Below are 25,437 nucleotides of genomic sequence, written 5' to 3'. Positions count from 1 at the left end.
TACTGAAAAGCAATCAGCGTGCATGTGCTAGCTATGAAACCCACCACACCTTCCAAACAGGCACTGATAGCCTGAACCTGTGGTTTTTATTTGAGCACCCTATCAGCTATTTGGTGGCTTTGTTTTTTAACTCCTATAATAAATACACTTAGCTGCTGCTAGAACCCACAGAGCTTAGTACTCCAAAGCCTTCATTGGAGCACACTGCCCCTTTCTCCCATTGCAGTCAGTTATTTTCTTCCAAAGGACTGTGCACATCAGAAGATGCACACGCTCTGACCTTGTGCTCATATGCACTCACAGTGCAGCCACGATTTATGGCCTGCAGGGGGACACCAAGATACATCATGGATTGCAGTACAGAAGGTAACACTCAGACCATTTATTTTCCAGCTTCTGAAGCTGCCTATTAAATAGCAATGGTTGCACAGGACTAAGATTTCTTAACCTCACTCCATCATCCCCATCCACTCTGAATTTCAGACAGATAGGATATATCACTTTAGGTGATCCAGCTGAAGTTAGATCCATCCATTTACCAGCCTGTGTTTTTATGTGGATTTGGGGGCACCGACTGTTGCAGTTTGCAGTCTATGAAAAAAGCAGCACGCAGTAAAAGCTGTGGCTTTTTTTCTGTGAGCTGGATAGCACCTGCTCTTCTCCACTCTAAACTGTGATCCTGGCAAACAGCTCTGGATTCTTGTCCCCACTGAGATGGACTGAACACTAAACCATCTGGTAAATATTTATGCAGCAAGGCAGCTATGGCATCCCAAGGAGATGCCTGGACTTGGAATTCTTTTATCATTCACAGTGCCACTTACTACTAAAATCAGGCATTTCAATTAACCTGCGCCACAAAAGCAGAACCATCTCAAGAGAAACTTACGTATTTATTTCTGCTACTTAGCTCTACAGAATGAAATTCTCCTAGAGAGAAACAACAACATTCAATAAACACATCCGGAAAAGTACATAACTTAATTACCAACAGGAGGAAGATCCTGCTTGCTTTTCCACTGCTCCTGTGCCCTCGCACCCTTGCAGAGCTAACAGCCTCTTTCCTTCAGAAGGATGTTTCCAACTGCTGTCCTCCTTTCCTGCAGTTGTGGTTATCATTATTCTTCATTTGGAAGAAACTCTTTTACTCTGTCCAGTTTATCCAGAACCTCACTATAAAGACCAATCATCTGGAGAACAAAAGCACGATGGTTGTCTCAGTCAACAGGGACATATAAAGGAATATGATTCAATAGGTAATACAAAGTAGTGGTGGAGCATAGGAATAGGGAAGTAGGTGGGAGACTGAAGCCAGCTTCTAAATCTAGAATCTTGGATTGATGCAAAGATTTTGGCACAGACTGAAATACAGGGCTTTAGCTTAAATCAGCAGCACCTCACAAAGGTGGGTTTATTTATACTGTCATAAAGCACAGCTTATGGCTGAGTTTTATATCAATTAATAAACCTGCTCTTATTGTACTAGCCTGTTGTAATACAAGAAGAATTTTACAGAGCAGCAGCCATGGATCAAGATAAGGACTTCACAGAGCAGCAGCTGCGGAGCAGGATAAACAGCATGAGAACCAAGGACACCTCTAGGAAAAGAATGAATGGCTCGTGGCTTTGAAGGGGGGTTTTAGGGTTGTTATTGCAGTAGCTTTCCTCCAATTAGCGTGTGTGATTTTTGGACGCCCTTGTCTGTCTGCTATAAAAGTATGGCTTTTCGGGCAATAAATGGACGCAGCTATATTTAACTATATTGGTGTGTGGTTGTTTGAGCTCATTGACCTTTTGCCTTCAGGTTCGCCAGCATTAACCGATGTGCTTAAAATAATACAAAGGTTGCAACCAGCTCCTGATTGATTGTCTTGTACGTAAGAGAATAAACCATGACTACACACAGCAGCCAGGCTGTACTGTGCTGCAATCAAGACAGGAGTACCAGCCAAAACACTGCAGAGAGCAGCTTACTTGATGTAAGAAGAAGCATTGCTGCTTTCTGCAGAGGCTGTAGCTGTGAAATTTCTCCCCCACAGACTAAAGAACAAGCTTGAAAATATTCATGCAACAGGTGATTTAAGGAAACTGGTACAGCACCCTGCCCTCAGTGAGATCAGGCAAGGTACAAGGAATGGTCACAACTAGCCTCACATCTAGTTCCACTCAGCCAGCTGTGCAGTCCTGTCAGTAAAATGACTCTGCATTACTCCTTCTGCTGTGCATCAAACCTATTCTGGCCTGACTTGGAAAAAATCAATTTTGGTTCCCTCAAAATATGCAAGGCCAGGTCGGATGAAGCCCAGGGCAGCCTGGTTTAGTATTAGATATGGAGGATGGTGGCCCTGCATGTGGGGCTTCATGACCCTTGAGGTCCTTTCCAACCCAAGCCATTCTATAATTCTGTGCAGGTGTCAAGCTGCTCCTGAAAACCTTTAAGCCACCAGTAATGGTTTCTTCACTCAGATCCACACCCTCACAACAAAATCTCACTTCCTCCCCTCCACAACTGACCACATTCAGCCCAGACACCCACTTTCATTCTTATTTCCATTTGCTTACACTTACATGGCCCTCATAGCTTTTCTTCAGGGATCCTAAATGATTGAGGAAACGCATTCCTAATCCACACCACTGCTCTGCTTCCTGATATTTACCAATGGTATACTGAAATATTCCTGTGTTCCAGGCTCTTGTCATCAACCAAAGGATCTCCATCTCTGGGTAACTACCCTGGAGTAGCGAACAGAATAGGAGAACAGTGATGCTTTTTTTTCCCCCTACGTAAGGGACAATTCTTTCAGAGTTATCACATACTTCATTGAAACTTGGCCTTAAATATCTCTAAAGAAGCCCTTACAAAATGAAGAAAAAATCATAGTGCAGTTATAAATATCCACAAACCGTTTATACTGAGGTGCATCTTTTACTGAAGAAGTCTCGGCTGCTTCATATATAACACTGTCTAATGTTTTACCTACTAATTATTCTCAATTTGATGGGAAAAAAAAAAAATGTTTTAAATGTGCTCAGAATCATTTCCCAGCCCCTTGTTTTCCTGCTCAACTTACTGTGCTGCTGACTACACTCAGAGCATCTTCAAAGTAGCCCCACACCTCCTGCAGTACACAGGCATCCAAGTCCATCACTCCAGTTGGCAAAGAAAGATTAATCAAACTATGTAAGCATTTGCTGGGAATCAAAACAGAGTGAAAGAGGAAATATTAAATACCATGAGCACAGGGCAAACCACTACATTTTGGCACCAACAGCACATTAACTTGTGCCGCTCTGATTGCCATCCTGATACCTCCACCTCTGTGCTTACTGCATTCGTATCTGTACGGCAGAGCATACACATTCCTAGCATCAGAGCTCACTCACACAAGCTGTGCAAAAAGAGACCCAATAGCAGCAGTACTTCTGTATTTTAATTGCTGGGCTTGCAGCATTTTCATGGGATGCTATGCATGACAGCAAGGAAAAAGAGAAGATCTTTTCTCATTTCACCAACAAGAGCTTAGTACTCAGCATCCTCAGAAAACCAGTAACAAATACACAGCTTCTGAAAACAGGTCTTTCTTTCCCAGTGTGAAAAGAGAAAGAGAGAAGCAATGGCTGCCTCTGCCCGCTGGGTGCAGCACAGAACTTAGTACAAAGGAAAAAAAACATCCACTATGAGACAGAACTGAGAAAGAAGGACACGCCAGGTTGTTTTTCAGTTTCCACAAGCTACAGCTGTTACAGAGCTGGTTACCTGGTAGAATACATTGTGCATGTGTTACAGCATCTTACTGCTAACTTACACCTCATGGCTTTCTTCTTAGCCTTTAATTTGTCTTAATTTTCTAGTTCACTACTTCAGTGCTGCAGAAAAGCATTTGGAACAAAAAATTCTATAACAAGAAACAGACAGAAACACTTTCTAGACCACTTTTCTTCCTCAATAGATTCAGTTATTGTAAATATGACTTTCAGAAAACATGCCTAGCAAATAGGTTGCAGTTAACACACCTGTTAGATGGTCACACTTCAGTGGTAGATTGGTTGGCCAGCAATTAGAGGAAGCTTAAACATAAGCTAAAACCCACTTTTCCCAGAAGGTTTTATTCCCTATCACAGTTCAAACCATGGGCTCATGGCAAACTTCTGTGATAACACTAACCTAAATTTCCCAGCATCAGTGGTAGTTTGCTTTCTGTACAGGTTTAGTGCACTCTTCAGAGCTTTCTTACACAGTACAGGATACCGAGCTGGAGGTTCCATTGCTAATGCTATAAAATAAAATAAATGTTAAAAATTAATTAAATGGAGAAGAAAGAAATGACTGGAGCTAGCATTTAGTCATGGTCAGCATTTGCTTGGTGCCTGGGCTGGTCACAAGCCAGCGCTTCTCTACTATCTTCTTTGTTGTAGACTCATTAGTGAGGACTACAAGCAGAAGAACAGGAATTAAAGGACATCACAGATTACTGGTTCATCATCCATGTAATGCAGTGACATTTCAAAGTGTAGATCTCCTATTACGGCCAAGATCCTAAGTGTCTTTGTTTTGGGACACAATATTAAGCTCATTTTCTGCATTCCATACCATACACAATAATCCCAGTAACCTCAAATGTACAGGAAAGAGCAACATAAGCTGATTCTCATGACTTGAAGAACTATGCAAGTCCAAATACAGCCCTTACATGCAATGATTTCTAGTGTCTTGATCTCGTGTGGTTGCTCCCATACTGACTCCATGAAGTTATTGAGTGTAGGATCATTAAGCTTGGATCTTGCTTCAAATTCATAGAGCAGCAACAAAGTGTCTGTTGGGTCTTTAGAAAAATCTCCTATAGGAAAGATAGATTTCCCTGTATGTAATGATTCATTTTCTTAAAGCTAAATTGTATATAATGTAAATATTTTACTTCTAACAGGCAGGAAAACCATTAACATCCTCCAGTTTAACAGCAGAGGAAGTGGAACTTAGAAGTAGTTGTGGACAGAATCCTCAGATGCCAAATGCATGACCCCACCAACCTCACACTTCAAATCCCCTCTCCAAAATCTGGCTTGTCTGTAATTGGCTAAATGCATGCAACCTGGACAAAAGTAACAGCTACTGGAAAGCCAATGCCATGGACAGACAAAACAGGTAACAAAATATCACTGCCTCAAAAGCTTATGGAAGAAGTTACCATCAGCTTTCAATTCTTCTAGAGGACTCATCCCCTTTCTGGTAAGAAAGGCCTCAGGAAAGAGTGAGAGAACAGCAGAACCACTAAGGCATAAACCCAACATAAATGCCAGAACAGCCTTCACCATCATAAAGACCTTGACTTTTACATTTAAAAAACATTGTCAGCTTCATCCAGAGCAACACGCTTATCCACACACTGGCTAAAGTCTGGAGAATTAGAGAAGGAAGAGCCAGGCTACCATTCCACCAACCTCCACAATAAAAACTCCCATCTAGTGAAATGTCCACATCCAGAGATAATCAACCCAGTGGGATTTTAAGGATGGAGATAAAAAGAATTCCAAATCCAGTCTATATAATGAAACTTCAGTTCAGAAACAATAAAGTCTAGAGGGAAGGGGGAGCAGCAAGTAATATTTTTTTTAACAAAACTTAAATACTAATGCATCTTACAATTGAAACTCTGCAATTTCTGAAGCCTACCAATGAAACCAGACCACAGGTCAGACAAAGAATGCCTAATAGGGCTTTTCTACTGATGTATTACCAAAAAGAGGAAGCACGTAGCCTCTAAGCTAACAGTCACACAGCATGCCAGCTATCACCAGCTGAAAGCCCTCCAGTCTCCTGTGATCAGTCTGATCTACATCGACATGGAATTGTCAAGGAATAAAGATGGGTTCTGGCACTTGAAAATAAGGCAGTAGGTCTTTCTGCATTCTCTAATGCCTTTCCAGGGAAGAGTCGGTAAATCTGTTAAAGCCAGTCTTACTGCAGACTCTAGTGTAAGATTGGAGCCAAGAAAATCATGCAGATCTGGTACCAGCCTAATCTAGAGCAAAAAAGCTTCAAGTTTCCTAGCAGTGAAGACAGAAAAGTCAACTCAGTTCACTCTAAAAGATCATTCTCCACTTCACAGCACCTGCACCACAAAAAGCCAGCAATGACATACCAAAAAAGCCATAGTTGGCACTGTAGATTCTCATGTTATATTGCCACATATGTTTCAACGATCCTTAGCAATGACAGTAATTCCACACACCCTGTATTTTCAATGAATACACTGAGTAAGTGTACCGAACAGACACATTTTTCAGCTTACCCGTTAATTTCAGAACTTTCCATATCTCTTTGCATGCCTGGAGATGTTGGAGAGCCTGATTCCAAAGCTCCACCTAATTTACAAAAAGTTCAGAAGATCTTTTTGTTATAGTTTTACAGGACCGGCTCCTGGGAGGCTTTGTTTCTTTCCTTTATAATTGCCTTCACTACTTAGGCAAAGCCTCTTAATACTGAAGGTTCTGTTACTTCAAAAAGGACCACGTGTCTCCCTAAGGGACATCATCTATTTTCTCTCTTGAACATACAATAATCTTATTGAGACTAACAAACCTCTGAATCCCACAAAACCAATTCCTTCACATCACAGTAAGAAACACACCCTTAGAAAGGATGGATGAGGAATAAAAACATTAAAAAGGTGAGCTTTCTCATATCCATATAACCATATTGGTAACCACCTTCAGCAGTGGCATAATCCTACAGATGCAGTAACTATTCAGCAGCAGACTCCTCACATAAGAGTCAAGGCAGATTGAAGGTCCTTTAACAAAAGGTATTGTCTCGTCTCTCTGCTGATACAAACCTGTTCAAATCTATTTAGGTCAATAGAATTACTTTACAGAAATCCAGTATTTTCAATTCACTGGATGTACTGATTCTACTTAATTATGGAAGGTTCCCATGCTTACACTTTCAATATCCCATTCTACGTAAAACAACTAAGGCTTCAAAATCAAAAGTAAGAAAAAATAATGAACGTTCACATCGTGGATACATATCGAATGACATATATGATATATATCAAGTGAGGCAACAGAACAACAGCCTACCTGCTCAGAAGGTGTTACTTCTTGTCTCCCCAGCTCCAGATCAATTGCAGCTGCCATTAACAAGCATGTCTTCTGAGCAATTAGAACAGCTTTGTCAGAAGGGCAAAACTGGGACAACTGAAAACAAAAATAGGAACAGGTAATGGGAATTGAGCCTATATAAGGCAATTTGCATGCTGAACAGAAGATTGTCAAGTGTCTTCTGTGACTTTTTCAGCACAAAGGGTACAGCAGTGTTGGAGTTAAAAAAAACATGCACAAAAAGCACAATGTTGGTAGAAGTTCTGCATGGGGATTTGGACTCCAATACCTCTCTGCATAAGATGTTTCTCTATTCATGATCCAGTTCCCATACATGAGAACCCTAGGAAGCTCTTACTGAAGTCTACATTTCATGCCACATTTGCAAAGAACAGATTGTAAAGTGTAACAATGTTTAAATTTTATATTACAAGGTCATTTTTTCCTGACAGAAATGCTCCATTCCCAGAGCACACAAGGGCTTCCCCAAGGAGATACATGACATGTATGTAACTTCTAACAGAATTAGACTGATGACAGCATTAGCAAGAGTACGTACCTTGAAAGACAGTACAAAAAAATCCCTCATCTTTTCAGGGCAGTCCTTGAACTGTACAGCTAAGTTCCAAGCTAAAAAGACATAACAACTGAAGACTAGAATAAAAATCTTACACGTTACTGGTTATGCCCATCCAATCTCCAGTAATGGGTAGAACATAATGTGTAATTGAATTTCTTAATCAAAACATCATCAACAGGTCATCTAGTGGCAAGAGATACCTATACTAGTGATTTGTTAATATATCTTACTCCTGCTTTCAATTCTTGTTTTTATGTTTTACAATCAAGGGTCCATTCTAACACATATTCTCCCCACAAGAGTATGAATTGCAAGAAGTGTTTTCTTGTTAGTAAACAAGATCAGAATCTGAATAAAAATACTGACTGGGATTCCCAGGACAAGTAATTAAACAGAACCACAATCCCATCGTTCACTACTGATGGAAGCACATTCACCTTTCTAATGCTGATTTAATCTTCCTAACAACATGCATACTCAGTATTTGTTGCTATTTTTTATTGCCCCTTAGCAGTACATTTTTCAGACCCTAAAGAAAATCATTGTTAGTTTCTATTTGTGTAATCTTGCATTTGACTTCAGTAACATAATCTTGGTAGCAAAGGGCTAAGCAGGAGAAAATATATGAGCCCTGCATAGCTGTATCATGGGCACATACAGCTCCTGTGGTAAAGAGCAGTATTAACTACCCCATCAGTCACATAGACCTCATGCAAGTATTTGAGTTAAAATATGAGCTATACCAGGCAGTTTCAGAAGACAAAAAATGCAACAGATCATTTAAAGCAGAGACTGCCAAAGGTGACTCCTTTCATAATACTGAATCTTCAAATACTTCCTCTTTCCTTAGGATCAGGCTAAATGGAAGTGGAGGTGATTCAGTTTAGATCTTAAGAGTGCAGCTTACCAACTTTTCTAAACCAGTGGGCTTCTGAAGTTCTTACATCTCTCGTCAAATTCTCTTCTGTGAAAGGTTCAGCAAGTCTCTGTTGAGCTGCAGAAAACATGTTGTTTAGGTGACAGGCTGCATTTTCTAAGCAGAATACAAACATTTCCAAGTCCAATACCTACATTACAAATACCATTTTCCCAAAGCTCCCATGTAATCCCTGATGGAGGGTTATTCTCACAACTTACATCTAATATGATTGACCCCCAAAGCTTAGAAAAAAACATTAGAATGGCTAGTATAGGAAATTTCAGTATAGGGCTGAAATAAGGAGTCAGTATGGACCTAATCATATCATAAAACACATGGAGGAACTACAGAAAATATAAACACAACAAAAACATACCCAAGGTCAAATAAGTCAGCATTGACTTGATGTCTTCATCTCTAAAACAGAGGAAAAATCACGCTTTAGATAACATTTGATTAATTTTCTTACAATATTATCTTACATTATTGATGCAGGAAAACAACAGCTTTGTAATAACTGATATGATCACTGCTCTGACAAATATCAGGCATTATTTCAGAAGACAAAGCATACACTACATGTATAATTTATCTACCATAAGCATACATTTTTTACACACATACTCACCTTTTCTCTTCTTTTTCTACTTTTGACAACATAAGAGGAACCACAACTGTGAAGAAACAAGATTTTTTTTTCCAACAGTGTCCTTCACTCTCAGCTTTCAGAAAGGATCCCTCTTTCTTCCTTATGCCATCAGTTCCTATAGCTCACAAAGGAATGTGGTGTCAAGCTGAGAAGAATATTATTACCAAGTCATAAATCTTGGTGCTTGCATGGAAAAGACTTGAAATCTATACAAACACTAAGAGTCTGAGCCTGAGGTACATCCCCAGCACCAAAAGCACTGCTAACTAAGCTTTCATCTGCTCTCCACCTCCCTCAACAAAATCACTTTTGTTGGAAAGAGAAACCGGAGTTCTCTTTCCTTGTAAATATCTCAAACCCTTACTTTAAAGCTGCAAATACTTGTCGGCAGTCTTGTGAATGTTCAGACAGGTGCTCCAAAGCTCTGATGGCCACAACTTGTTGATCATTCTGAAAAACAAGTAAAGCACAATCTGTATGAAAGTGTACTTGCTCAGTTTCTGCAAAACAAAACAACGAATAAAAAAATAAATGGAGCAAAAGACCTACACAGAATTTCTCTCAGAGCTGAAAGAAAACCACAAGGAGGGATACCATTGCACATGCAAAGAGCCTAATGCAATATAGGATCAGTACAATTTGGGAAGGACTTCATGCCTTAGAATGCTCTACAGCCCTACAAAGCACCCAACAGCCTCTCCTGCAAATGCCACTGTCATCAGCCAGTTCAGGCATTGTTGTCACTGATCAGTGATCTCTTTATTGAGGCAAACAGAGGGACAAAAGTTTTTTCACTCCTTCATCATTCCCTTATGTAATTTTGCACAAAGGTTCCTCTAGCATTGCAAAGATAAAATCCCAGAGGTAGGAAGAAATGTAACATTTTGCTGAAGAGAATCTTACAGAAATATGCCACGGCATTTCTAGATATGAACATTTACAATTCAGAATCACTTCTTTTCCAGAAAATAACAGTTTATTCATACATGAAGTCGATTTCCACTTTGCTTTACACAATACATCTCAGAACATATAGTGAGACTTTGTTCACACAAGCATTAAATACTTCAAAGTGCATGAAATAGAAACACTAAAAGTCGGCCAGGTTACAGATGTTACAGCTGTCCTACTTGTAGAATAAGGCAAAATAAGGACAGTGTTATCTGTTCTACCTCTAAAGCAATGTGGGCAGCCAAACTCAGGAGGTTTGTGCTTGTATTTTCATCCACTATCAGCTTGTCTTCATGTTGAGGTGGCTTTTCTGCTAGCTTCCCCATTTCAATAATTGCTTCCACAGCTGAAATACACATAGAGAAAAATCAATCATTGGGCTCTTTGTTTGGTTGGGTTTTTCTTTCATGGAAGCAACGGGAAGGTGTAAAGTTCCACTGTTTTAATAAGGCAACTTATCAAAGGCTGTCATTTTATTTTCTAATAGGAAAAAGAAAGACAAGAAACCCTGACCATACGAGCAGCTCTCCACAACTACGCATTTCTTCCCAGAGGGGCCAATAAGGCATTCTAAGCTCCTCATCTAAGGAAACAAGGATGCCACACAAACAAAACTGCATCTCACATATTCTTAATTTTGCTCTGCTAAACGTCTTTTTGTCACAGAAGACTTTCTTTAATACACTGTCTGGGCAGGCTTCCAAGCTCCCACATCTTGGTTCATGTTAAGGCTGCTGCTGCTTTTATGCTCCTACTGTGCTGTAGTTCCCACTCTGTATTATATGAGCAAATTAGGCTGTCAGTTAAAAGACATAGAGAATAATTAATCAGCACAGAACTCATTGAAGAGTAAGATCTGTGTGTTACTCTGTATTCTAGTTAAGTATATAGACTATATTTCTCAATTCTGATTATTTGAGCTGGGATTCTCATTAAAATATGAAACGGCAGAAGAAAGAGTCTACAGACATATGTCATTCTGTAAGTCATCTCAGTCAGCTCGTTTATTTTCTGGTAACTTCAGGCTCTGCTTGACCAGAGAAATCAAGAGAGGTGATAATGGTTCAGCTAAAGTTCATCTAACTCTGAAGCACTTTTCCAGCTGTACATACTTATAAAAGAACATTAGAAATAGCAAGGCTACAGTGATTCTCATCCTGGGATGCTGCTCTAGTTTTGCCCACAAGATTAGAAAATTCCTAGACAAAGACTTCATCTGGACAATATTCCGGGTGTGAGAACAGACTCCACATGTTACATGCTATGTGTAAAAAAACATCCCCCTCTGACAGCTCAAAATCTACAGCCTGTTGGTTTCAGTGATTTTATAGACCCTTCTCTAGACCCTTCTCTTATCTTCTCCCTATTGTGTCTTTCCCAGAACTAACAGTCCACGTCTGCTGAGTATTATCTACAACTCTCAACACTTCTGATCATGGTAGCGGACCCTTTTGTCTATCAAGTTCTACCTTTATCAGTATCATTCTCCATCACTGCAATCTTATAGACACTGAACTGAGTAAAGATGCTGTTTGGATCACATCTTTCTGCTTCTTTAACTGCCTCTTTAGCCTATACACAGGAGAGATAGGAATTCAGTGCAATGTTGCAATAGAAGAGAGCTTAAAATTGTAATGGTTTCATTATAGATGTTTATACAATTACTGTACAAGTTTGCTTTGGCAACAATCCCCTCTCCCCAGAAAGAAAAGCAATCAGAGCAGAAGATAACACCAAGGGCAGACAATGACTAGAGAAAGCAATTCCTCAATTAGAGCCACAGAATTAGAAAGCAGGAGAAGCCCTGAGAATGCTGAAAGATTAAACTTGTAAGTTAAGTCCAAATGATCTAGCTACAAACACGAAAGCAATGTAATTAAATATATATACCTTGTCAATTTGTTTCAGATGAAGATAACAAGAAGCCATATTTCTCTGCAACTTAGCCAGATTCTGATCTATCTGCCCAGGTGTATAGAAGCTGACAGAATAGTTGTACCAGTTAAGAGCTTCAGAATAGCTTTTTGCCTAGGAAATTAAAAAATAAAAGGAGGAGGCATGATAGTTTGCAAAAATTAAACAAAACCATCATAGGAAATAAAAGATTCAGATAGTCAAGTACATTCTAGTGTAGTCTTTTTTTCCCAGAAGAGTGGTCAATGATCCCAGAGCACAGGCATATGAGTTAGGAGAACAGATATTTTACCTATTCCTGCTCTTCCACTACAGATGTCTCAGTGTAAGGAATATTCTAAGGTTTTTGCACTCTTCCCAGGGCACAGCCAGAAAGGTGAACTGCACAGGTTCTGTGGCTGATCCATTCTGGTATTAACTGTTCCAGTTTACAGACCTGGAGAAGAACCTACCTGAAGCCTGATGTTTTAATGGGAAAGAGCACCCATTGGGATGAAAGTAAAAGTAGTTCCAAATGGAACAGGGATTTTACTAACAGCTTACCCTATATACAAAGCCAGACATATCAAAGAAGACAGAGAAATAAGATCTTCATTTTCATTCATACAAACAACAACACCACACAGTTCCAAACCTCATAATGTTTGGCAGCTGTGTCCCATAAGATAATGTGCAGTCGGTTCAAGGTTTCAGGCAACAGCTGTTTCCCAGTATAGTGACCTGAAAAGATACTGCAAATCATCACTTTACAAGAACTTTAAGAATCACAGTGAGAGAACTACTTATGAGCTATCTACGTTTAAAGCAATTGCCCAGTTGCCTAAAACAAGAAACAAAAACACAGCAATAGCTTCATCCAGGACCCAGTGCTCCATATCCTGCTTCTGCAAAGAAAAAGCAGCAAGAAAGAGAATAACTATTGCATCCTTCAATAATGACAGTGTGGCTTTTATACATAGCTAAATGCTATATAAATCACAGTCTAATTTCAAGCAGATATCACAGTCAAAACGCACTATTGTGCTACAGGTGCAAAGGACCTCAAAAAGAACCTGTAATTCAGCTGCTCAAACAACAAGGACATGCAATCTGTTTTAATACTGGCTTACAAAAATACATTGCGCTGGATGGGCAAAGCATTAACATCACACAGCATTTCTAGCAAATGTTTATGTTCCCACATACATCACATCTCACACAGCCTACACTAAGCAGGAGGAACTGTTTTAGCAAGAGAGTTTAGCCTTAAGCTGTATCATGACTGTCATTCATCATGGGAGCTGAGAGTTGCCATGCAAAAGAAACAGAAGGGAAGGTAGATGTAAACAAGAAGAAAGATGAGAATATATTAAAATAAAAACAAAATCATAATACAAGGTTAGCCAACTAAATGTAGCTTTCAGAAAGTGACAGCAAAAAAGAGATACAGACCTATAATAATTTCTTCAACCTTTTGCTTAGCAAGCAGCTCCCTCTTATTCTGCAACAAGAACTCGATGTAGAGCAGGGTGACTTTTCCAAAGTCAGGTGAAGCTTCAAATCGTTCAGCAACAGATTTCAGAAAATCAAAGCCAACTGATTCCCTGTTCAACATTGACAAGAATTTTAAGAGGCTGCACACAAAAAGCTGTTAATTTTCCATTCTAGAGATAAATGTTCACACCATTCAGTATGTTTCTCATTGGTATTACTGGCACACAACCACACTGACAGAGTGAATCAAGGTACGAATGTGCTGCAGTTCATCTGTTCTGTAGTTACTTCCCATTAGCACACGCTTGTTCTACAGTATTCACAAGACAACTTGCATCTTACAATTACAGAAATTACTACAAGATAGAAGTGCATTTGTAGGTCATCATGATGGAGCAATCAAGGCTGAAATTTCATGCCTCTGTCTTGCGGTCTATTCATACTGTTAATCACTGGGATTCCAAAATCTTTAATTCTCAGTGTTGGTTAGTTTACAGGGGAGAAAAACATAATTTCAGACCTATGGCAAATAGTAAAACTACCTGGAGATGATCCTGATCATTCCAAAGTAAGGCTACAGTGTTGCAAATTGCCACTAGACATTGTTTCTCACTTTGTTCTGCTGTTGTGATAATATATCGCCTTGCTACTGCTAATATGTATCGCCTTGTTACTGCACAGATAGGCTGCCTCTCAAAACTGTTTCCCTGCCTCTGCCAGTTTCTATTTAAAATAAAGTGTCACTATGTAATAGATTATCTTTGCTCATAGAAGAGCAGCTACAAAGCCCAAATATTGTGTTCGCTGCGCTTAGTGGTGCTTTCATACCTTCCATGCTCCAGCAGCAGTTTGGCAGTATTCAGACAAAAGTCTAGAGACATCTCATGGTGCTGGAATTCTGTAACAGCTAGACAGAACACAATGCTGTTGAGATTATTCGACCAGCTTAAGACACATGACTGCTGAATGCATGGTCTTACAGATTCTTTGGGGGCGGAGGGAGGGAAAGAAAGAACAGAGTAGTTCTAAAACCAAGCAAGAATAAGATGTCAACTGTGCTTTGACTTTCCTTCCTCTGTCTCACCATTAATGCAACACTACAAAAATGTGACAGAATGACAGCCCTGGTATTCTAGCCCCTCTGCTAACATTGGCTGTTATGGCCAAAATGCCAAATCAGAATTGTGACATTTAGCATATGAAAACTCTTCTAGAATGTACAAGAAGGGGATGTTGGTTTTGTTCTTTTCAATCAATTTACTCGGGCTGCCCAGTTGGGTATGGAATAGTATCACCTTCCCATGGCACCAATACAGAACTGTCATACCTGAGCTGATATCTTCATCTGATGCTCCACTTTTAAGAAGAATTTTAACTTTCAGAAAGAACCCTGCTGGATGCAAATTCTCCTGCATAGGGAAAAACAATCCATGAGTTGGATATTCTACTGTTTGTAGAAATTTAGGGCAGAGCAACAATGGGAACAAATAGAAATAATGAAGGCTTTATACTACAGCTTTCATTAAAACACTGTATATACCAAACTTTAGAATAAAAAATTTCTTCTAGTTTTCCATATATTACCAAAACATACACTATGTAAATACTCCTCTGTGGGAATACAAGAAAAGCTGTTCAGAGCAGCAGCTGTGGAGCAAGATAAACAGCATGAGAACCAAGGATACTTCTAGAAGGAGAAGAAGGGACTCACAACTCTGATTGGATATGTGCCTGCATGGACAGTTGAAAAGTGTTTAGTAGAATGCTCTGTTGATGTGTAAAGGTGGTTGGGAAAGTTGTAAGGGCAGATGGGAAAGTTGGAAGTGGTTTGAATGCACTGCTACTTACCTCACCAGCATCCTCATCATCCCTGTCTGAAAGCTTTACCACTATGTTGAAAACTGAATGTGAGCTTTCACTTCTAATAGGATTTTATACTTACAATTTCTTTTGTATGAACCAAATAACAGAAGTTTAAGAACGGTCAACCAAAAACAGACTGAATGGGTTTGAATTTAAGTTTCTTCAGTAAACTGAAGACACAAGAATAAAATGAATCCAGCTCCTTACATAGCAAATGGAATTTCTCTAAGAGCATAAGATCTCAGTGCAGTAGCTGCTTAGAGATATATGAACTTTCTCCAGCTACCATTCTTTTCTCCAGTTCCAGAAGAAAAAGTCAAGCTAATAAGATGAAATAGTTAAAATAATTGCTCAAAATAAGGCTGTTGTTTGCACAGAACTCTCTTTGCTGCTTGCTCAAGCATTTGTAAAGGTAGTGAGATGGGGACTCAAAACACAGTATGGGGATATCCTCTGTAACCCAAAGTCAGACACAGCTTTCATGCCATTTACTAACATCGTTATCAGAGGATCTCACTGTTAATAGCACCGCAGGGCAGCAACACTGCTCTGCATCTACATACTGAGCTGCATTTCTCTAGAAAGGTATAAATATCAGAATATACTTAGGAGCATGAAGAGCAAAGCAAAAACACCTCAGTCCTTAAGTCATCTGATTTCCAGGAAAACACCAGTGGACTATACCATGTTAGTAGATGTTAATAATGCTTAAGTTTCAGTTATTGCACACCATAAATATAAGAGAACAGCACTACCTCATTTGCCAAGTTTATAGCCTTCAGTGCCTTGTCAAGATACAGACTGCAATCCCACTCGAAATAGGCTGTAGCTAACAATCGCAGCACTTTCGCCTGGAAAATAAAACAAATAAAAAGTTTAAATCCAATCTACACAGTGGGAAAAACACACATACAGACACAAAAGTCTTCAGTTTTAAGGCCATGAGAAACAAAGCTCTCTCTGTCAAAAGAATCTTTGTCTGACAGCAGGCAGATGAAGTGAATGCTCAGCTCTGAAGCTTGAGCAGCAGTGCTGTGTGTAGTCCTAACAGGACACAACCAGAGAGCTCTGAGAAAGGAGTAATGAGGAAATTCAGAGATGTGGGGAAAAAAAGAATGAAAGAAGAATTTAAAAGAACAAGAGCCACAAACTTTAAAGGAAAAAAAAAAAAAGACATACAAGAGAATGGCCTTCAAACATATTTCAGAAATGACACAGAGGTATGTAATGATGATTTGTAAGAATGGGGAGGAAGGAAGAAATGATGGCCTCTCAGAGCCTGAGTCTTATTTTCTACAGTTAAATCTCTGTGAAATAATAGATTCAAATGTGATTAAGGGCACTTAATAGTGACTCAGCTCTCAGACCAATGCTCATAGCAAGGGAATTTGCAGCTTTGCCAAACTTCGTGGTGGATGGGACTATAAAAGAGGCCAGAGAATTACTGGTTAGATCTGGCACAGTAGAAATAGCTGTACTGGACTTATGTTAACAAAACCCTCCTATCTGCAAACAGCAATTTCTCTATTTCTTACCTGCATTTCTTTCCCAATACAATACTTCACATCCATCTTCCCAATGTCATAACTCTGGCTACCAACAACAAGGGAAAGTTAGAATTACATGTGATGACAGGGATAAATTCAGCCAGTCTTCTGATACGTGCAACGTTCCTACCCTCCCCCACCTCTGAAGCACTCAGAAACCTCATAAATCACACAAACTAGTCTCAGTACTCCACAAGAGAACTGATTCTTTTCCTCTGGATCCTCGTTTAAAAACCTGTACTTCCTTCAACCTATTGCACTACTTTCTCTAATATCTTCCATTTCAATGGGCTCTATCACTTTTAGCTAAGGGTGTTTTGAGCACGTAACTGCTCTCACTCTCACCTGACAGATATTACAGTCATACAGAGAAGGTATGTATGACCCAGTCTCAAGATCACAGCAAATCAGTAGCACAAAAACAGGACCTGGAGGTCATAATTTCTCATTCATTTCCTGAAGGTTGAATGACAGCACAAAGGACCACTCAGGGAAAACACACCAGTAATTCCATGAGAGATTCAATGCGGAACGATGTAAATCAAGCACTGTTAAAAACAGAACAGTTACCTAATCTAACACACTTGTCCCACTAGATGGAGCTAAATCTCTGTATCCAGATAAATATCCACTCTTGGTAAAGCCTTATTTCCTCCCCAGATTTTGTCATTAGGACTCAGTATTTAATTTTCCACTGGAACAAAATATAATATAATATCATTTCTGAAGCACCAGATGTAATTAACTCCAAGCATTTCTAAAAGTACTCTTTGATTGCATATGCGATCTTGAATTAGATGTGTTGGCATTTGTTTCCCTCCTGTGTATATACAACAAAAAGAACAAGAAGAAATAAAAGCAATACTCCTGATCTTGGTATGAGGATACTGCTCCTGACAGCCTCAAGTCTTCTTCCTTAGCAATAACACAGTATCTATTGGATGCAGCCCAAACCATCTCTAACTGCTCATCTCTCACCTTGACGTTTGTGTCCTTCATCAGTCAAGGCTTTGCTGTCAGTGAAGCGACTTTCCTTACTGAGAAATTGAAATATTCCTTAAAAACATAACTATTTGAAACAGAAAAACTCTTCTACATTTTTTCTGAAGTTTTCTATTTTCCATCACTATTGTGTATAAGTGGCCTCTTCATAAAAGCAATCTATTTGGAAGGAGCTTTAAGGAGAACTGTGGATACCAGCTTCCATATGGAAAGAAGGCTTTCACTTCAATGACATGAAAATCAATGTGAAAACAGACATAAAGGCAAAAGAGTACAACAGGTGCTGAGTATTTGCTCAGCCAGTACAGTTCAGTTAAAATCCTGTGTTCTCTTTAATTCCAGTCATCCTTTGGCTTTCCCTTGCTCCCTCCTCTCCTCCACATAGATTTTTACATGACAAAAGCAGGATGTTACTTTGGTTGCCTTGTCACTTTACCTGAGCCAAAAGGAGCTCTGTTCATACTTCTTACAGTCATAGGTTTCCACTCCAAAGTTATAGCAGAGGATTGCCAGGTAACGGGTCTGCAACAAAAGGCTGCTGCTTCTATGATGCTCTCATACAAACATCACCAGACCTATGGCACTCAATCTCACGGTCTTTATAACACTTCTTACTTTAACAACATATCCACAACGATCACTTCTGACCTTGTTTGATAGAGTAATATTGAACATGACTAAAATCATATTGTTCTATGGGATAGTGAAGTGATGTTAGCCAATTTAGGATATACAAATCAGAATTCTTCAAATGCATGAAGCTGAATGGTTCCACAAGAAGCCAAGCTGAAAGCTCTAGAACTGAGCAAAGCATGCAAAAATAAAACTGAGAGGAAAGGATGGAATGTTATAACTTCCTTTTCAAAAATGACTAATGAGCTTTAATTTTGTATCATTCAATGAACAGAACTCCACCTCCTGCATGACAGCCCTTTTTTTCCAGCATGCACCTTTGCATTATAAAAGGATGATCCACACCACCAGATCGAGGAGAAATATGTGTTTGAATGCTTGGTTATTCAGACTGAATGCGTGGTTATTCAGAGTACCATTGCTTTCTGCTTTATCAGTCAGGCCTGACAGTATCTGTTCATAACAACTCGTCTTTCAGCAGAAATGATTTGCAACTGTCATGTTCACAGCTGTCCAAAGAGGAGACAGAAAAGCATTTTCAATGCTAGCAGACTGCTAATATTTGCATCCATTTCGCCTCCGTGGTAACTGTCTTTTCAAAGTACAAAACGTGCTCCTTGCAAGGGAATTCAAACCCTCAGCCAAGAATGAGAGCTGGAGAACAGCATCTTGCTTTAAACTGATTTATTTCTGACCTCATTGCAATCCAGAGACAAAAGCACAGATTCAGTGCGGGTGAAAAAAAAAAAAATGATCGCTCTCATAACTAAAACAGAGTGAACGACTGTATTTCAGGCATGGTGCATAACACAAAGCACTCCCATAAACCTGGCAGCTCTCTGAGCAGTGAGCGTTCCCATAGCTCTGCAGCTTCATTAACATGAAGATTAGTACTGAGGGTAGACTTGCATATCAAAAGCCCAGCAGCTCAGCTCATCTCTGGGCACACCTGTTTCCAGACAAAAGTTCACCGGTAAAAGCAAAGAAGCAAGACACAAGATCAAGAGGCACAGCTGTTTGACTGTCATACTCTATTTAGAAATCCTTTTGCCTGTCTTGGATATTTGCCTTCACACATTCGTTAGGAAGGTTTTATCGTTCTATTTCAAATGATAATCTATGAGCAAATGGAAAAACTCAAAACTTGGAATGAAAAAAAACCTCATCACTTCTACACAAAACTTGCAGTTAAGAAAATCCCAAAGAAACAGTTCTGTAATGTAGCATATGTCATTCTTTAATGTATGGGGAGGAAAATAGACCTTCAAAGTTTGGCATGATAAAGAAGGTATGATTTCACTAACCTCTCTTGGCAGCCTCACCAACATGTCCTTGCAGCGCTGCACACATTGCATTGCTTTCTGAAAATCCCCCTGAGCAACTGCCTAGGAAAGCAGAGCACGCCAACAATCTGTAAGTTAACTACTTGCCTCTAAAATCTGTTACAAGACTGGGTGTCTAAAAAAAAAGACTTGGATTGTAGGCCTTTTTTTGCATTCAGTACAGCCAAGTTTGAGATCAGACATCTGTCCTTATGGTGCTACAATAGTTCAGTACACTTTTACACACTGAAAGGCATCCAGGAGGGCCCTGCAGCCCACAGGTAGTGTGAAAAGGTCAGATCCGTGGCACTGATTCAAACAGATGTCAGATAACAGCAAATCTTGGCCAGCTTAACAAATCTTGCAACACCTTTCCAGTAATGTAAGGTCCTCTTTTTCTTCACTAGGAGAGTGGTTAGGCCCTGGAACAGGCTGCCCAGGGAGGTTGTGGATGCCCCGTCCTTGGAGGTGTTCAAGACCAGGTTGGACGGGGCCATGGGCAACCTGATCTAGTAAAGGTGTATGTTTGGTGGCCCTGCTAGGCAGGGGGGTTGGAACTACATGATACTTGAGGTCCCTTCCAACCCGGGTCATTCTGAGTGATTCTCTTTTGTCTCCATTATCAACTAGAAATTAAATGAAAAATTCTGGCCACTGATTTGGTCTGTTTGGGGAAGCTCTTCATTGTTTTGAAGACAGTGCTCCCCTTCTGGATTCTGAGATCAGCGCTGCTATCAGCAAATGGAAGCAGCTGAATTATCTCATATTTACACCCATACGTCCATAATAGTCTGCAGTGTTGACAAAGTACTCAGAAGCTTCAGTCAGGCAGCAAAAATCAGGACAATGCCTCTCAAAACACAGAATTTCTGATTTAATCTGCCTTACTGATCCCCTGGAAAACACTCAGCATATTTTGAAACCTCTCACATTCAGCTAGACTTCTATCTTTAAATTATCAATCATAATTCCTACCTCGTTGTATGATGACAGAGGCTGAGACTTTAAGGAGAATTTCAAATGTCATGGAACTCATTATTTTCAAATATTGCCTTTTTCTACCCATTCTCCCACTGTTTCAAGGCCTTTATATGTGAAAAGCAGCATGTATTGGGGTTCATGGAAAGGAGGGTATCCATGTATAGGAAGGTTTCTATCCAACAACATTGAACAGTAATACCTTTGATTATATTGCTCATAAGAGTCAAGAAACTTGTAAGGTAGAGAAAACTCTGGAGCTGTGGCTCAGAACATCTGCTTGTCAGACATGAACCACCACCAGCACCTTCTTTTGCTTTTCAAACAGTTTAGTTGCAAATCCCAGCACAGTCTGAGGAGTGCTTTGAAATGACCAATTGTGCTGTGTACATGCTACACAAAAGCAGTTATAGGGACCTAGGCTCTAAGGCAGTTCTATCCCCTTCCTTGGGCAAGCACAGGTCACCTTTGGAATTGACACGTGATTCAGAAAGGCAGCTGTTGTATAAACACCCAAATTACAGAGCAACAAATCTGAACGAGAAGATATAAACAAGGCAGCAGAAATGACTGCGATAAATTAGGCAAATTAAAACCCATTACATTATTGCAACACCACATTCAAACATCACATCTGATACCTTACATCTAACCAAAGGAAATATATCCTTCAGCAAGCCTGCAGTGCCATGCATTCATACAACTAATTAACGGGTCAGAGTTTCTCTCCATACCCCCCTAGGGATTTATAAAGAGAGCTGGGAGGAACACGTACCGATTCAGCCTGATAAGAGAGCACTTTGAAGAGGTCCTTCTCCACGTCAGCTTTGCACACATGAATATCTGCTTCACCATTGCCCTCCTTACGTAATTTCGCATACAGTTTTTCTATGCTCTGGAAAACAAAGCTTAAGCATCACCCCATGGAGGTCACAAATAGGTGTGTTTATGAAGAACTAGAATCAGAAAAGAACTTACATTTATAGCAATCTCTAGGAAACCATCAGCAAGATCAGCTTTGCCAATATCTATCCACCCTTTACCAGTTTTCATCGACATCTGAAGGAGAAAATGATTGGTGCTTTGTGAAAATCCAATCACTTCCAGGACAGCCAGTGTTAAATCCCTTCTTACTGATATATATATAGTGTAGGTGAGAGGTATTCCAGCTCTTCAGTTTGTCACAAGTGTCTCTCACATCTGAATTAACTCTACTTGCAGCACGAGGCTTAAGGTGCTCCACTATACAACACTGTAAGATACTGAAATAAATGAACGTGCTGCTCTTACAACGTCTTAACACACGACAAAGATGTGGTGCTAACTGCATTGACTCAGCAAGGCATCCCTTTGATAACACGGGCCCACCTTCAGCATGTTATCTTCTCTCACTCACTTTCCATAATTTACAGGCATCTCTCACTCACTTTCCAAAGTAACTGCAATAGGTTTCCAAGGTTTCCCACAGCCACCAGCTGTACTTCACTGCTCACCTGCCATCAGCCTTACCAAAATCTGCCTCCGAATGGTTCCCTCTGGAGGATCGCTGCCTTCACAAAGGTACACCAGCCTGCAAGCAACAAATCTCACTGCAAGAAAGTAACGCGTATATTTCTAAGTTCCTTTTTGTTGCTGTTGTTGAGAAAGTCAGTTTAAAATTATGAGAGAGAAACTTTTGGAAGCTTCAGAATTAAAATTTTAGTCAAGCTGCTTTAAATTGCTTCTCAGGCATCAAAAAGAAAAAAATCCATCCCAAGATACCAAGATATTCTCCTCAAAACGTCTATTAAACACTTTAGAAAGAGTTTAAGTCAAAGACACGGCATTCAAAGACTTAATTACATTGCAGGTGCTCACTGTAACATGCCTCGAGCACCTCAAAACAGCCTTCAGCAAAGTAGGGAAATCAAGTTTAATAATCTTTACGTTTTCAAAGTAAAAAGCACAAGTATCTTCTGGCCTTTTTTATACACTGGGGATAGAAAACACACCACTTAATGTATTTAAAATAGCCTCTCCCTGGCCCTTCAGCTGTGATATAAGATCTGAGAACATTATGTTCTACAACAATTATCACTTATTTTGTGTAAACTTACCCTTTTCCCTTCACCTGACATCACTTAACATGATGCAGATTATACTTAATTTTAACCGCTATCCCTTAGGACAAAAATGTAGGCCAGATACTGCAGTCCTGCAGCACCACATAAAGAACTGGTTGACAGCATAGACCAAAAGCTCACTTTGCTTTTCCCCAGCTCTAAGCAAACCCACCAGCTGTATGTAGATGGCTATAGATGGCTGTATATGGAAGGCTATAGATAGAAATTGACAGTCAAAGATTTACATCAGTGTTATGTCCACACATTCACAATAGCATCACAAGGCAATGCAGAGTTTCCTTTGGAAACATCACCTCTTTATTGATGCACTGGCACAGAAAGAGGGAATGATGAGAATACCTACTCTGATTCTGTGCCACAAAGAACATCACTGTTATTCCATGGTGATCCTTCCCAAACTGTTTGTGTAAGTCCAGCTGCTCAGTTTCCTCTGTCTATACCCTATCGGCAAACATCCAAACAACCCACAGCACTATGTATATACCTGTCAGCAGGGAGCTTTTCCTTTCCACACTGCAGCACACAAACACATTGAGAAAGGAAAAGAATGCATACATACATTTAGCTCTTTGCTCATCGTTGATGACAGAACTTGTGTGTTTGGTTACAGCCCAGTTCCACAGGCTTATTGCACCCTCTTCAACCTGAGAGAGAATTCCATTCCATTTAATTTTATCATGCGTTTGGATTAAGTTGAAATTTACTCCTGAAAAAGCTTCCATCTTTCATGTTTACCACGGCACAATGTTTGGACTATTCTATTTTACAGACTGGGTACTCCAAGGGACTGGGAAGCAGTTAGCAGGGATCACACGCTTTTCACAAGGATATTTCACAACATATTCTCAGTCTTCTAAAAGACTATTTCCCATCTTCTGAACGTTTGAGAGTCTCTGAGATGACAAAGGTAGGAAAGAACATGGCTGCAAATCAAAGGCTGCCATGGCCTGAAACTAAGAAGAGCTAATTAATCATAAGATCAATAGCAGCAAGCACATATATGCCATGTCATCCATCAGTGCCTTCAGCTCCGATCTGAAGTTAAACCAAACAGCAAATCCTGTTTGAGAAGTGGTGGACTTCAGAAACATTCAAATATGTTCCTGAACAAATCCCATTAATCTGCTGTATTGCTGAAACAGCCTGACATATGTTTCTGTCAAGTCCTTTTCCAGGCCTAGCAAAACATGACCTGATTTACCCCATCCATCTGGGATGAAGTTTTCTCACATGCATTCATACATACAAAATTTGTGCAACAGCACATCGCCACATCCAAAACACAACTGAATCCCCGGCAGCTTTCAGAACACATTATGTACATTGTAAGCAGATGTTGTGAAATTAGAAAGGGCTGGAAAAGAGAAGTGTATCAGATTTGAAAACACATCTATAGTGTGACTTTAACTCTTTGGCCTGTATTGAATTGTAAGTGGTGGAAAGGACCCTTTGGGGCCATTTGATTCAGCTCCCTGCACTGAGCAGGGACACCCACAGCTCTGTCAATGCTCAGAGCCCACCCAGCCCGACCCTGGGTGTCTGCAGGGATGGGGCACCCAACTGATCTCCGGGCAACCTGTGCCAGTGCCTCACCACTCCTACAGTAAGAAACATCTCCCCTATATCCAATATAAATCTCCCTTCTTCTAGTTTGAAACCATTTCCCCTAGTCCTGTCACAACAGACCCTGCTACAGAGTCTGTCCCCTTCCTTCTTACAGCCTCTATCTACAGGCTGCTCTCAGCCCTCTTGAGCCTTCCCTTCTCCAAGCTGCACAGCCCCAGCTCTCAGCCGGTCCTCACAGGAAGGTGTTCCAAGCCCATGGTCATTTTTGTGGCTCTCCTCTGGACACACTCCAACAAGATTAAGTGGTTTAATCGTCCTCAGTAGCAACCCAGAAACTTCTGATGTTATCAGATAAACAACAAAAGCTATGGACTGGAAACTCTCGTTAAAAGCTGATGCAGCTTTGCACAAAGGTAATAAACCCTGATAACCCAACGTTGCGGACAAGCCGGCAGTGCTGAGCGCCCCATGCACGGGGAAGGACAGGCGGTGCGCGGCCTGCTACCTCCGCCGCGCTGCCGTCCGCCTCACTGAGGGCCCCCGCCGCCTGGAACAGCTCCTCGGTGAGGGCCGCGATGCGGGGCGGGGCCTCCTCCCTCAGCAGCTCACGGAGCAGCTCTGCAAGACAAGCCGGGAGGGAAACGTCAGGCTGAGCGTCGGAGCGGCTACGCAGCCGCAGCCGCAGCCGCAACCGCAGCCCCCGGGCGGCGATATTGAGCGGCCGGTACCTCCCGCCGCCGCCATCCGCCCGCCCACCATGGCCGACACCGCCCTGAGGAGAGCGCCGGGCCACCCCGCGCTGCATGCAGGGAGCGA

The 25,437-nt window shown here is 40.6% G+C and overlaps 1 protein-coding gene across 1 annotated transcript; it reads right to left on the bottom strand.

Moving 5' to 3' along the window:
* Window positions 1-872: 872 nt before the first annotated feature.
* On the bottom strand, window positions 873-25,430 carry TEX11 (testis expressed 11). The gene is made up of 29 exons (XM_032443972.1): window positions 25,350-25,430; window positions 25,127-25,239; window positions 23,615-23,699; window positions 22,442-22,521; window positions 21,911-21,991; window positions 21,708-21,827; window positions 19,937-20,017; window positions 18,436-18,521; window positions 16,986-17,043; window positions 16,206-16,301; window positions 14,915-14,996; window positions 14,416-14,494; window positions 13,546-13,697; window positions 12,749-12,834; window positions 12,091-12,228; window positions 11,670-11,772; window positions 10,422-10,546; window positions 9,614-9,699; window positions 9,229-9,276; window positions 8,977-9,017; window positions 8,589-8,675; window positions 7,661-7,731; window positions 7,081-7,197; window positions 6,291-6,363; window positions 4,692-4,838; window positions 4,166-4,274; window positions 3,072-3,192; window positions 2,569-2,733; window positions 873-1,190 (listed from the first exon to the last, which is right to left on the bottom strand). Exons 1-29 carry the CDS (start codon window positions 25,378-25,380, stop codon window positions 1,119-1,121), a joined length of 2,733 nt encoding a protein of 910 aa, XP_032299863.1. The 5' UTR covers window positions 25,381-25,430; the 3' UTR covers window positions 873-1,118.
* Window positions 25,431-25,437: the final 7 nt, after the last annotated feature.

Source organism: Coturnix japonica, chromosome 4 (genome assembly GCF_001577835.2).
Source record: "Coturnix japonica isolate 7356 chromosome 4, Coturnix japonica 2.1, whole genome shotgun sequence".
NCBI lineage: Eukaryota > Metazoa > Chordata > Aves > Galliformes > Phasianidae > Coturnix > Coturnix japonica.
The sequence above is the reverse complement of the archived record's forward strand: the minus strand, read 5'-3'. Positions and strand labels throughout refer to the sequence as shown.

Excerpts from the sequence above, each read along its gene's own strand:
- TEX11 (XM_032443972.1), bottom strand. The coding sequence starts at position 25,380 with ATGGTGGGCGGGCGGATGGCGGCGGCGGGAG. Across the intron at positions 21,828-21,910 it reads TCCTAGAGATTGCTATAAAT|AGCATAGAAAAACTGTATGC; the intron begins GTAAGTTCTTTT and ends TTTGTTTTCCAG. Across the intron at positions 13,698-14,415 it reads CTGCTGCTGGAGCATGGAAG|GGAATCAGTTGGCTTTGATT; the intron begins GTATGAAAGCAC and ends AATGTTGAACAG.